Consider the following 13773-nt stretch of genomic DNA (forward strand, 5'->3'; position numbering starts at 1 on the left):
AGTAAAGAAAGATAAACTTTATAAACTGTATGTTACTATACACTTTCCTCTGGTAAACCTCCTTTGGTTGGGGTTGTCGAATGTCGACCGGCATTGTGAGGCTAGTACTACTAGTAGTCAACATACTTAACATATAGATTTATATGAGTGCACTCATATATTGCATTACATGCATTAATATTCACATCCATGTTGCCACTATGTTATGTGTAATAATAGATAATTAATACTATAATACGGTAGTCATTTGTTGTATAATTTAAATAGTATCATATATTGCGAGAATATTAAGTGAGCAGAGTGGCGCAGCGGAAGCGTGCTGGGCCCATAACCCAGAGGTCGATGGATCGAAACCATCCTCTGCTATCCTTTTTAAATTGGTAAGAAATTAAAAATGGAAATTGTATATTACCAAGATGTAACAGTGATAATAACATATTCCTATCTAATTCACTACTCAATTCAAATATTTAAAGAAAACCATAGCAATGTTCTCTGATGAATTGCGTTTGACGTACAACGTCATTACGTAGCACTATTTCCGGCCAAGGAGAAATGGCGGGTGAGAATAGAGATACAATGGAAGAGCTTGAGGATGGAGAGTTGTCTGGATCTAATTCCGACTCAGAAATGGGATCAAATGTGGATCGTCGTGGACAGGTAATTACATTACTGCGGAAGTCTGCGTAACAGCCATGAAACGACTCAATGAGCATGAATTTCCCCCCTTAGTTCTAAGGAGCCGGTTGCTTGCAAGTCTAGCACTTCGCTAATGTTAGCTAACTTGCTTGCTAAGTTATTCCTAGTTGGTTTGCCAACAGATAACTTTTCTGTTTTAATGTCCTGTAACGATAATAGGCTACCCACACATTGATAGTATTAAATACAGATTCAGGGAGTTCAGCGATTATGTTTGACTCAAGAAGTAGCGTTAGCCTCATGCAGAATATTAGTGGTGACGTTCTTGAACGTTAGACAACTAACGTTAGCCAAGAGGTCACGTGCCAAGAAAGTTAACAATCTAAAGGTGTAACGTTAACCTTTGCTGAACCACATCTTCATTTGACTGGTCATATAACGTTATTCCTTCTTAGATATCGGAATACTATCCGGATTGGCTTGTAAACTAGCTACATTACTTGGAAAGTAAAGTGTGTTCTTACAGTGGAATAAATGGATCTGAAATAGTGTGTTTGCAACATCTTTGTTTATGTAACGCTGTTATGCTTCAACCAATCTGTTCACATCCTTGTACTTGAAATTGGAATATATTATTCTACCATCTTCAAAGCCTTGCACACTTATCTTCCACCCTCAGATGTCTGCAGCCCCAGCATTCACTAACCAGTCCTTCCAGAGCCGTGCTCCAGCTCAGCCAGCCCCGTCTGCCACTGGCTATCGCAACATGCCTGCCGCAGTCTCCTCCGGCAGTGATTCTGACTCCGACGAAGACGCCACACTGTGGCGAACAAAGCGACAGAAGTGCTCGCACGCTCCCCCGCCCCCCTCGGGGCCTGCCAGGACCCCAGCGCTGCCCTTCGGTGCGTCTGCTGCCTCTGCGCAGGCAGGACGCAAGGTGAACAACATCTGGGGCTCCGTGGTGCAAGAGCAGAACCAAGACGTGATGGCGACCGAGCTAGGCATCATTGGCTTGGAAGGGGACCTGGACATGCAAAGCAGGCAGAGCGAGGCCTACAACTACGTGTTCGCCCGCAAGATGATGGAGCGCGAGCGAGAGCTGGAGAGAGAGCGGCAGGAGCAGGACGAGTCTGCCATGTTGGACGACGAGCTAGAGGACTACATGAAGAAAAAGGGGCCCAGTGACGACCACGACAGCCAACTGAAGAGGAAGAGGTCCGCCAAGGAGAGGCTGGGCCCCAGGGCCGAGATGGACTTCCAGGGCCGCTATGAGGTCACGGAGGACGACCCAAAGGAGAAAGTTATTGATGAGATCGCTCACAGGTGAGCTGGTAGCAAGATTGCTCATAGGCACATATGATGTGTGGGACATATGATCGGTAAGGGGAGTTACTGCTGAATCAGAATGTGGTCATGACTTGCACAGTGTTTCCGCTAGATTTGTTTTTAACAGTGGCGGCAGCCATTTTTTGCGATGTTGACAAACATGCGTAGCACATGGAAGCTCTTGATAGTGCATGCCACTAACGTCTATAAAAAACTAGACAGGTACCTCGGATTAGAATTGCTGTTTATTGTTAAACTGCAATTTTCAGCAGCCAGCGGAGGGCATTTAGCCTACTATGCTTCCGGACAATATTTTGCGTCTCCCCTAATTCTGAAGCAGTGGCACCGCTAAATGAAGAGGAAACACTGAGAAGAAAGTTAATATTTTAAACAGGCTACATCAATACAATATATAATATGTGAAGTGAAACTGGACAGGCCATAATAACCTCTGACTAGTTTTAGGCTACTTATTGTTAAATTGCAATGTGAGCGGCAGCCAGCAGGGGAGGATACGTCGGCAGGATTATTTAAAAAGCAACTGCAACTACATTGTGCGTCTGTCCTGATTCTGATACCGTGGGGGTATTAATTAAACCGTGGCGGGCCGCCATGCTGAAATAAACGTAGAGGAAACACTGCTTGCAGATACAGTTCCTGTACCAAGACATAATGTTTCACTTCTTAATTGTGTTACTCATCTGTTGGATTTTCTAGAGATTGCCAACAGTTTAGATTCTGTTGTTTAATAGCTATAAACCAATGTAATGATCTTTCTGACCTACTGATGATGTAAGCAAAAGCAACAGAAAGCATTTGTCTGTTATTCCATTGGCAGACTAATGGAGCCCAAAAAGGATCTTATAGAGCGTGTGGTGAACGTTATTGGAAATAAGAAAGCTATTGAACTCCTGTCAGAGACTGCAACTATAGAACAAAATGGTGGCCTGTACACTGTGGTGAGTATTCTTTGCTTGTAGGAATATATCTATCATTATTTAATGCAAACGTAAAAGCAGGAATGTCTGCTTGTTAAGAATCCTGAAGTAAGACAATGCTTGTCTTTACAGCCCTTTACAGCACTTGATTTTTTTTGCGTGAAATCCAATTGAATTCTTTCTGCAGGATGGAAGCAGAAGACGAACGCCTGGGGGTGTATATCTGAATCTTCTAAAGAACACACCAAGCATCACACATGAACAAGTCAAGGTATCTGAGTGTTCATTCTTTCTGATCTATGTTGATTGAAGAATAACACAAATTCCCAAATGAAGTAATACTAAAAGAACCCCAGCATATATATTGAACTTTAAGTTAAGTGAGTACTTAAGTGAGTAAGTGAGTTATATCTGTGTGGATGGTAACTGCCACAAATGTGATGATTCAATACTACTATGATATTCTGACTACAATATCATTGCAATTCTTCACGCGATACAGTTAGTATTATGGTTTGATTCTACAATACATGTAGGCCTATATTGTTATTTATTTCTACCATGTGTTAGAAATTCTGTGATGTAAGAGAACAAACTCTTGTGCCATATTTTTGGATATCAGATTATTTTATTGCTGTGTTCATCATTCTGTTATCGAAGTAGACATATGTATTCATTTCTGAACAGATCGTACAGGAGCATGTCCCATCTTCACATGTATGATGAACAGTGTGGTAATGCTGACTGTATGTAAACCCAACAATGATTAAATCCAACAGGAGATATTCCAAGAGGAGAACCAGAGAGAATGCCAGAGCAAGAAGGCTGCGAAGAAGCGGCGGCGACACATTGTGGCCAAAAAGATGAAGCAGGCTCTCAACACCCTCGACCTGCAGGAGCACGACGACGTCTCCAGAGAGACGTTTGCCAGCGACACCAACGAGGCTCTGGAATCTCTCGAGGAAGTTCCGGAAGACACCGTGGAACCTCCCATAGGTACAGAGGACACGCCGGTGGTCTATAACTCCAATGACTTGGAGGTCTTTTGATCTGACTGGACTATGTGCTTGCATCTTGTGGGCAAACTCAGACTGTGGCATTGCTGTTGCCCTGACGAACAAAACAAACAAAATGGCCATCATTAGGCCAAACGGACATACTGCCCCACACAGCTCTAGAGAGCCTCTGGCTAGTGAGCATGACCCTTCATGAAAGCACTGAATTTCTTCTGAAGTTGTGGTTAGAAAGCTACTTGCGTCCTTTGGATATCTCTGGTGGAAGGTTCTGTAGAAATGCAGAAGGCAGGAATTGGTTTTGAAGCATCTTTTATGAGTCTCTGTCTCATCTTCCAAAATGATATATAAAAACTTCTGCTTCCCTTCTTGTGCGTACACTACTTGTGGTAGAACTGCGTAGGGAGGACAATGCAATGACATTCAGCCATGTCCAAGTACAGTGTATGAAACAATCTGAAAGCTTTATCCATCAACTTACATTGGGTGCACTTTTATTTGTACAAAAGTGGCGTTCATGTTGATGTTTCATTACTAGTCAGAAAACCTTTGTATGACTTAAATGTGTGCGTGTGTATCTGGGAAAGCTAAATGCTAATTAACTGCTGATAAAACCGTGATCTGTTGTAAGGTGTCAAACACTGCACATATTTGTGTGTATAAGTGTATTTTGTTTTTCCAATTTGTCATGAATATAAAAAGAGTTGAAGGAGCACAGCAGTCTCCATAAGAAAGCACTAACTATTAATTCAGTACGATCTGTTTTGCATTTGAAAACAATATTTTTTACGTCATGCCTTTCAAAAGTCTTTGACAACCGTGTCTCACTTTGATGAACATTGTGGAAGGTCATAAAAGACTTTTTGTCAGTTGAGTTGCATGACATTGCAGCTGATTACACATTAAAATCTGTCCTTTGTTTTGCCGACACAATCGAATTTTATTATTCTGTGTTCTTATTTGACAGTAATGAAGAAGTTTCAGTTGTGTAAGTGCCGCACTGAAAAGCTCTGATTATTTTAATTTGTTTAGTTTGTATGGCTGTGTGTATTTTCATGTGATTGTGCAGTCTAATCATCCTAAGCAAATTCATTTTCATAGCTCAAAATGTTGTGCATTTATTATTGAAACAACGTTATGTAGATCAGACCTTCATTTGTTCCATTCAGACAGGTCAGTATGAATTGATTGAAACAAATGAAAACAAGCTTGATAATGAACATCACAGACAGTCCATAGTTTTACAGTCCAATTAAGTTATTTTCATCTATCAAGTCTAATTATTTGTGCACTGAATGGCATGATTCACAGCACTCTACTTGAGCATGTGTGTTTTTTCCAGACAAATTGAGGCAGAGCACCTGTTGGCTTATTGTCTCCCCACATGGCTGATAACGCCAACCTGTTTCCAAGTATCTTGCGTTGAGTGGACTGACTCACACAGACGGCAGCCTGTCGTTTTACCCTTCAGACTGACAACACAATGGCTCACATTGCAACAAATGAATGCTTCTGACAATTTGCCTATTGAGTTATCATCTCTTCAGGCCTTTCAAAGAGGGGGAGAGGGGTGGCAGCCTCTGAGCACCGTCCGCCGCTCTCATCAATGAATAAGTGCAAGGGTTGTCATGGTGACTGACGCATAAACGTTTACAGTAACTCAACCAAATCAGGACACGGCTTCATCTTTTAATTTTTTTGGAGGGGATGCTATAAATAATGCGTTGGATGAGCAGATAGGCAGTGCCAGCACCAACTTTTTTAATTCAGAGAGAGAGAGAGCTTTCAGAAAGAGGCAGTCGTGATGCTGAAGAGAAAAGCTTGTGTGTGAGAGGGACCCAAGTGGGAGTAGGCATTGTGAGTTGAGCTCTTAACAAGTGGAGGGAAGTTCATGGTTAGACAGACAAACATTCAGCAGGAGGATCTGATGTCTGAACCACTACCACTTAATTTACGTGGATGATTTCTATTTATATAGATCACAGCCACCCACAAAATACACAAATATAATATTTTATTGCGTATGGCAGACATTGAACAAGTACAGTACAAAATGGTCAAGTATACATACAGTCCATACATTCAAAGTGCAATTTATTGTATTAGCAGGGGAGTGTTGTACAGACAGCATGAAATTATTTATATAATACCATCTACCATAAATAGAATAAATTAGATGCTTTCACTGAACCATTTTAATAATAAATAGCATGACAGCATGTGAACTCACCACATTTAAAATTCATGAAATCAGTTCATTAAAATTTTGAGAGGGTGATGAAATCTTCTAGCCACAGTGAGGTGGAACCCACGGGTACCATCTGGACCATAGGGGAACCGAAGAACCCCATGGGGAACATTCGAGTCCCCATTTAAAGCCCTTTTAGCTGTTCCGATGCCCCGGTTCTGCCTGGCACAAACGTCCTCTGTTGAGGAGGAGTTGGGGGTCTGTACGACTGCCAGCTTGCGTCGCTGCACCCATGGACTGCCTGTGGGGGTGGAGGCTGGATTGTCAGAACACTGTTCTGGGCTCCTCCGTCTGCTCAGCTCCGGGCTGGTGTCAGGGCTGCCCCACATCTCTGAGAAGAGCAGAGGGGAGACCCTGGGTCCCGGGAGGGGCGCGTGGAGGACCCTGGGGCTGGAGCGAGGGCTGCCCCAGGGGCTGCTGCCAAAGCCCCCCACCACCTGGCCGCTGAAGAAGCGGGGCACGTGGAGTGGGGACGAGGAGGCAAACTCGGACTCCGAGGAGCTGTAGGCCGAGGAGTCCTCAGCTCGGGATTGGAGCTGCTCCATGCGCCGGTTGAGGATGGCCATGCCCTTACCTGATGTCCTCTCCTCCAAGGAACCCACGGAGGACGCATCCTGATTCATCATCAGCTTCTTCTTCTTGGAGCTCCTGCCCACCAGGACAACCTTCACAGAGCTGTCGGGCTGAGTCAGCTCATGGTAAGCTTTCCCTGCCCCCTCCAGCTCCTCATATTCCACCAGAACACTCTCTTCTGTGGACAGCTCAGGGTACCTGTAGCTGTATCTCTGGACCTCAGATGGAAGTTCTCTGCCTGGTCTGTTCACCCGCACAGTGCTAATGGCTCCAAAGGGTTCTAAAAGACTGATGGCTATTTCTATGGTGCTACGAGGACGGGGGTCCGGACAATTGATTTGGTCAGCAGGATTTACTGATGCACTTACGCACAGTTCAGAGACGTTCCAGACCAGCAGGACTTTACTGGGCACTTGGGAGAGAACTGCGTCTGGCACCGGCTCTAATCGCCGGACTTTGTTTCCCTCCTCATTGACTTCAAGTTTGCTGGAATGGCGCAGGGCATAGGCTGTGGTACGCCAGTCTTTGGTCAGTTGTTTCATCTGAAAGAAATTAAAAATACCGTTTCCACTTGCTTAAAATACGATAAGATGATCGAACGATATTCGTGCGTAATATCTGTTACAGTGCACTTACTATTTCTTGTAACTTACAGAATAGGATATCATTAAAAAAACTTCACTATAAAATACCTACCTTTTTGAAAGATGTGAGTAACTTTATGTTCACGTAGCCCATCTTGTTCCTCCTGACGTGTTTCAAAAGGAAAGCATCTTTGGCGAGATTCTCATCGGATAGATAATACTCTATCTGCTTCACCATCTTTTGAATGAGACCCTTGTCGGGAATAGTCCACTCATCAATATCTATATCTTCATCATTTTCATTGAAAAAAGGCCTGCAGGAAAATAGTTTCACAAAATTGACATTTATCCTTAGTTTTGATACACATGCAATCACTCAAGAAAACAAGAATACAAGTTGACATATACACAAGCGAGGTTATTTTCTTAAATTACGAACAGTTCGTAATGATCAAATAAATAAATGAGTAGCCTAATACAGCTAATACAGTTATTAGTGATAGATATAGTAACTACTCACTTGTCATCCCCATCCTGACAGTCCATTCTGTATTTGCTGTTTCCCTCCCGTAAATTAATAGACTGATCCCAACGTTATAGGTACCAGAATGCCTGAGGAATCGCTGTCAGCTCGGTTATAAATTCTCTGCCTACTTTTGCCGAGAGGCTGGCATACAAGCCTGCCCAATCAACGTTGAGGGGGTGACAGTGCGAAATATACGGAGGTATCACCATAAAAGGTTATATATCTGATTCTGCAGACTGGGTACTATTTTTATTTTCACTGAATGAGAGCTTCTCCTACGCATACATTTATTCCAAATCGGTTTGAGCCAACGCAGGTGAGATGGTCAATGGTCATCCCTTTGATTTTGCAAGGATTAATAGCCCACTCAAGCTATAAATAAATGTTATTGTTAGAATTTTAAACAAGTGATGAATTACACTAAATCATATCAGAAATTCGGGCTTGAGTGATGTGCTAGACTTTCATGATATGCACATTCATGAGCTTCAACAGCGCCTAATTGCCTAATTCAAGCCCATTTCCAGCAGAGGGAGCTTGTACTATGGTGCTCGACCTGCCTCATAGAGGGCAACTAGGGAAATGGGTTTTGCTTGTTTGTTTGTGTCTGCGTGCGTGCGTGCGTGTGTGTGAAAAACTCTTCGGGAGCGTTTTGGTGGGAAATTGCACCTGAATGAATCATACACTTAATATTTGTATGCACTCAATAATGTGGTAAAACATTAGTCCACATTATTATGCAAATTTTACATAGACATTGGAAAGGCTATGGCCAGGATTGAGATGTAGGATGAATTGTAGGCCTATAAATACTAATTTTGCATTAAAGCATGATCGCTTCAAAAATATTCCATTATAGGCCTATATAAGCATTTTTTCTTTACATATACTTTAAGTCATGCTATCAGTGTTTGCATTCATTCATACTTTGAAACCTCCTATATTTACTGCGTTGGTTGTGTACATCCTGCTCCCAGTACACCTTAATAACGAAGACACTTAATTATTTGTGTCAACCTGTCAAGGTGCATGTCTTGAGATGGAAACCTCGAGCTGAAAACCCGCAATTTTCGTCCCTTTTTCTGCACTCTCAGGAAGAGAATGTACGGTATGTAGTCTCCTCTTAGCTACACAAAGGATGCTCTGTAATCATACAGATGGAGGGAAAGCACCAACAACATGGCCGCCAAAGCGCGTCCTCCTCTGACATAGGAACTTCATGTGACCAAGGTGCATTATCAATGTCAATCATAACACTCATAATGACTTTTGAAGACTCCTGTTGCATTGGTATCTTCTTTTCAAATGTTCATCAGATTTATGAACTTTATGAATTTATGAAGGTCAGATAAAAAGCACAACACAAAAGCTTGACATGGGTTGGGCCATTTCTAGGCTTTTCCCACTGACATTGCACTGTGCCTACTTCAGAGGGCACTGTCACCTATTTTGGCCTACCATCAGGTACAGCTTGTACAGGTATCAGCTTGACCTCTTAAGAAAGCTTAGACCCTGTTTCTTAGGAAACAATCAGAATAAGGCCCTGTTTACACGGCAACGCTCGCAGGTGAAAACAACAAAATATTTTTTATCAGATGTGCCTTTTGTTTAGACGGCGACTGCGTTTTTTGGGGCTTAAAAACGCAAAAAAGCGACACCACCCTCCAGAGTGGAAATGTTAAAAACGCTCCACCGTCGCGTTCACGTCTAAAGGGTAAAAAACGCAAAAGTCTGCTCCGATCTGCTCATGGTGGCTCTCGTCGCGTGCGCGTTTACACTCCCACCTAGCCGCCTGGCGTACTACATCGAATTTCACACACTTTTGTGTCACCGTATGCATGCAGATTTCCTCCAAAAACGCTCGCCTAAACACAAAATAAAAAGTGAGAATGCAACGCCACTTTTGCGTTTTCTCTTCAGATCGTTTCCATCTAAACATAGCCTATTTGTGAGAAGTACTGGCACAGAGTTATATTGGCTAGATAGAATATTGTTTTTTCTTTATGCCGGATAACAAGCATCTCTGAACTGACCACATTTCAGCCCTCTAGGTCACTCAATATGACTTAAACACAACTGAGCCCTAGCACCAGGTCTTGTGAAGCTGTGTGCAAAAGTAGATCAATATAGAATAAAATATGAGTGCTTTAGACCATTATTTGCCAAGGTTTGCTCATGCATTTTGTAAAATGCCCTATAGAAACTCCCCACAGGACTTTTGGTTAACCAAAATGCATACTGACAATAAAAGGCTTACTGTATGGCAACCTCTTGGTGTAAAAGCATAATCCTGGTCTCAAATGAAAGGTAACACTCTGGAGTTTCTTGTAGACTATTTGGATTGTATGTCAGGGTTTCTAATATAGAATGACTACACAAAATATGGAATAATTACACAAACATTCTCACACTACATACACACTCTATTTTAGTGATTTGAGTGAATATTTAATTTCTATGGATTCCTGTGAATATTTCAAGACCCAATATGCTGCTGCATCTACTTATTGCTAAGGATATACACTGCAGCTAGAAGTTAGGGAAGCACCAGGGTGGAGGAGGGCATATTTTATTCAATTGAATTGAGACATAGTAAGATTAATCTGACAATGTAAAACACTATAGATTGTATATGAACCATGTTGTTATATATGGATTGTAGAAAAAAAAAAGCAGAGGCGCACTCAAGGGCTTGATTCTAATACAAATTTGTATTGAGAGCCGAGGTTTTTACAACAAGTCTACAGACAAAAAACTGGGAAACAAGCATTTCGGGCTTAGCCCTTTATCAATGTCTCCATTATAATCTCCATCAATCTCCCGTTATATATGGATTCCCAAGAGTCCAAGCTTTCAAATGGTGTATAATATTACTATGCTATATAGTGCATACAATTGATTTAGAATGTTAGGGGGAGGGGGGAGGTGTGCAGTGGAAGGCACACTGTCTCATATATATATATAAAATAAATAAATAAACATCTGTTAAGATCTAGAGATCTCTCCTCCAATGATTCCCATAAAATTTATCATTGTGATCTTGAATGTTTCTATCCCAAGATCAATTAAAAACATCAACACACTCCAAGGTAGCTTGTAAATGTTAGTGCTCTCTGTGGTCATACATATCAGCACTTTAGAGGTCAAGTGAGCTACCAGAGGCTAGTCTCTGAGAGCTTACTGAGAGGCTGTCTTCACACGTTTAAAACAGGTTAATGATGGATGAGAAAAAGACAGGTTTTTTAAAACAATATCTGACATGATCAAACTTGCCATCCGAACATCACTGAGAGAGTACACATATGTAAGGATAATATATCTTTCTCTGAGACAATTCATCAGGAAATAATGGGAATAAAATTTGTATGGGTTAGAGTCTGCATTTTTAGTAAAGAAGCTCATAGTTTCCATGACTTATTCAGCAAATAGGCCTATATAGCTGTTTTAAATCAATGTAAAGTCTAATTGTACAAGTTAATCAATACTTCATTCTAACCTGTACTGTAGCTTGTTTATGTCCATGGTGCTGTTGGAAGTTGAGAAAACAGTAAATTACAGGTCAGACCTCTACGGTAATTATAGCACAAGCCAGTGGCTTTGGTGGGAGGGGGTAGGGGGGTGTTCGTACGGCTGAGGCACATCTGCAAAGCACAGCCTTCCACCTCAAAAATGCTACAGCCCTGCACATATAAGCCAAACCTGCTAACTTTAGTTAAACTTGTTTCATTAACTGTACAATTTAATATATGGTTTATTGGTTGATTGGCTGAAGTTAGGTTTGTCTTTGATTTTTATGATTTCCATTGCATACTTTTAATAATTTGGCCTACATGGCACATTATGCAAATATAAGCCTACTTGTAGGCAGGCAAAAGTAACATACAGCTTACTGCATTCATGCATCACACACATTCCCAACGCATTACATTTCAATTTGATGCAGCCATGCCTCAAAAATGCTGGAAGCTGCTCTGACATGGAAATGTGCCAGTCAACATAGCCTTGTCTACAGTGGTGCTGGCTTCATAAACAGCAGTTTTAACAGGGAGTGGTAAAGCAGCTCTGCTATAGGCTTACTGATCCTGCCTCAGGCCGACACAAAGCTTCAGCAAACAGTCGCTTGTTTACACCATACCCCCACCTTTGCCTTTCTGGTGTGTAGGCGTCCACGGCTTCTAGATTTATTGTACCTGAGAAAGAGCAGTTTGACCAGATCACAGTCTTGGCGCTGACAGGCCTTGAACAGAGTGTAAAAGGCCAGCCACAGTGTAACTAGTTATTAGTGTAGAGGTTGGTATGCTGCCTGCAAGGAGAATTGGAAAGGATACACTTGGCCACCACAACTATTTTTCTACTAAACGTAAGCATCATGATATAATCTCCACAGAGCCGAAATGACGGCCTCTTAAGATGATGATGGGTGGGGGGGTGTTAGGAAGTACTTTGCATTGTTTGCATTACATAACTGCCATTTTGAGGACCCAGTGCTGAAATATTAAGCATTTGAATGCATGCATACGGTTTAATGATAAAAGATTTGACGGACCCTTTCAAAGTGATAAATGTAATAAACAAACAAAAATAAACAAGCAAGTTTGCTGTAAACATCCCTGTTAACTACCATATCTTGTAAAGACAAATGCCCTTACACAGTTAAGGGTAGAAAGGTTCCTTTAGGGTGACGTATGATGTACACTGGTGTTAAAATCACCCTTATCAAAAAGCAAACTGTGATATACCACCAATAAACCTAGTAAGAGGTTAAAAACTATTATGTTGATATTGTTTTAATAATTGCTTGACTCTGGAATAATCATTTTAATTTGCTGTAGGCCTATATTTTTAACAGGCATCATGTGTAGTCAGCAGTGTTGGGCAAGTTACATCAAAAGCGTAATGCATTATTTATTACTTGTTACTGTCATCTCAAAGTAATTTGTTACATTACAATATTACTGTCTTTGAATTGTAAGGCATTACACTACGTTTACATTACTTTCACCAAAATAACAGGAAATATGGATTTGGTGTTCTCAATAGATCTTCATGTGTTCAATGCAGCTCATTACAAGGCAGGAGGTGATGTGGTATGGCATAATGACTGAGCTAGGCTTAAGGCTAACAAAAGAACAATATAATGGTTGCAGTTATGGCTCATGGGACAATGTAGGCCCCAAAGGCCAAAGGTCACTCACAACTTAATATAGTAAAATAATATGTATGTTGACTTTAAATGGTTCTCATCATTGCTGGTTGCCTTTCCTTCCACTTACAGTGGTGTAGACTTAATGCAAATAGTTTGAGAATAATGGCTACCATCTTTGTCTGTAAAAGCAACATTTTAGTTATTCTCACTGCTTGAAATGAGAAGTATAGCCTAACCATGTTAGATCTGTTGCATGAATGGCAGAGATAACTCAAATTCCCTTTCTACAGTCATCTAAACAAGGCAATCAAATTCCAGGACCAGCATAGATTACTTTTTTAATTATTGGATAATCTTCTCTGGTGCCAATTGAGCATTTCTCAATTTTGGATTAAAAAGCAAAGTAACTTCAGTTACTGAGAATTGTACCGAGTAAAATATTACTGAAATTGTATTGGTAATGCCTTACATTACTGAATTACAGCAAAAAGCAATGCATTACTGTAATTACATTACTTTTTTAATGCATTACTCCCAACACTGGTAGTCAGTGCAGTTGTGGATTCGGAGTAGTCTCCGTCAGAAGCCCATCTGAGAGAACTGTTGAACTTTCTTAGTCAGAAGGGAAGACAGCAACACTCTTTGAACACTTTGGTTCAGTGTCATTACTATCTCCCTGTCCAGCTCATTTCTCTCCTTGGCGTTCCCTTCATTCCCAACATTTTGTAATGTATGGCCACGCACACAGGTTACACAAGTGCTCACTTGGTAAAGGTGGTG

The 13773-nt window shown here is 41.4% G+C and overlaps 2 protein-coding genes and 1 non-coding gene across 3 annotated transcripts; 2 read left to right on the top strand and 1 right to left on the bottom strand.

Annotated features, from left to right (window-relative positions):
* The first annotated feature begins 294 nt into the window (after positions 1–294).
* On the top strand, positions 295–366 carry trnam-cau (transfer RNA methionine (anticodon CAU)). Its single transcript has one exon. It is a non-coding gene; the product is annotated as a tRNA-Met (tRNA).
* A 189-nt stretch (positions 367–555) lies between these two features.
* On the top strand, positions 556–4849 carry phax (phosphorylated adaptor for RNA export). Its single transcript, XM_076284364.1, has 5 exons — positions 556–660; positions 1319–1962; positions 2804–2924; positions 3091–3174; positions 3683–4849. The coding sequence occupies exons 1-5, from the start codon at positions 556–558 to the stop codon at positions 3950–3952; spliced, it is 1224 nt and encodes a 407-aa protein (XP_076140479.1). The 3' UTR covers positions 3953–4849.
* A 1212-nt stretch (positions 4850–6061) lies between these two features.
* Positions 6062–7963, bottom strand: LOC143122490 (la-related protein 6-like). The gene is made up of 3 exons (XM_076283276.1): positions 7842–7963; positions 7434–7635; positions 6062–7279 (listed from the first exon to the last, which is right to left on the bottom strand). The coding sequence occupies exons 1-3, from the start codon at positions 7865–7867 to the stop codon at positions 6167–6169; spliced, it is 1341 nt and encodes a 446-aa protein (XP_076139391.1). The 5' UTR covers positions 7868–7963; the 3' UTR covers positions 6062–6166.
* Between the last annotated feature and the right edge of the window lie 5810 nt (positions 7964–13773).

The sequence above is a fragment of the Alosa pseudoharengus genome, unplaced genomic scaffold, assembly GCF_046254945.1.
Source record: "Alosa pseudoharengus isolate Yale_2024_CS ecotype anadromous, Long Island Sound unplaced genomic scaffold, YU_APseudo_1.1 YU_APseudo_1.1_scf_14, whole genome shotgun sequence".
NCBI classification, from domain to species: Eukaryota; Metazoa; Chordata; class Actinopteri; order Clupeiformes; family Clupeidae; genus Alosa; species Alosa pseudoharengus.

Coding starts and splice junctions, on each gene's coding strand:
- phax (XM_076284364.1), top strand. CDS start 556: ATGGCGGGTGAGAATAGAGATACAATGGAAGAGCTTGAGGATGGAGAG. Junction 1,963..2,803: donor ATTGATGAGATCGCTCACAG/GTGAGCTGGTAG, acceptor TTCCATTGGCAG/ACTAATGGAGCCCAAAAAGG. Junction 2,925..3,090: donor ATGGTGGCCTGTACACTGTG/GTGAGTATTCTT, acceptor TTCTTTCTGCAG/GATGGAAGCAGAAGACGAAC.
- LOC143122490 (XM_076283276.1), bottom strand. CDS start 7,867: ATGGACTGTCAGGATGGGGATGACAA. Junction 7,636..7,841: donor TGTCAGGATGGGGATGACAA/GTGAGTAGTTAC, acceptor ATTTTCCTGCAG/GCCTTTTTTCAATGAAAATG. Junction 7,280..7,433: donor TACTCACATCTTTCAAAAAG/GTAGGTATTTTA, acceptor AATTTCTTTCAG/ATGAAACAACTGACCAAAGA.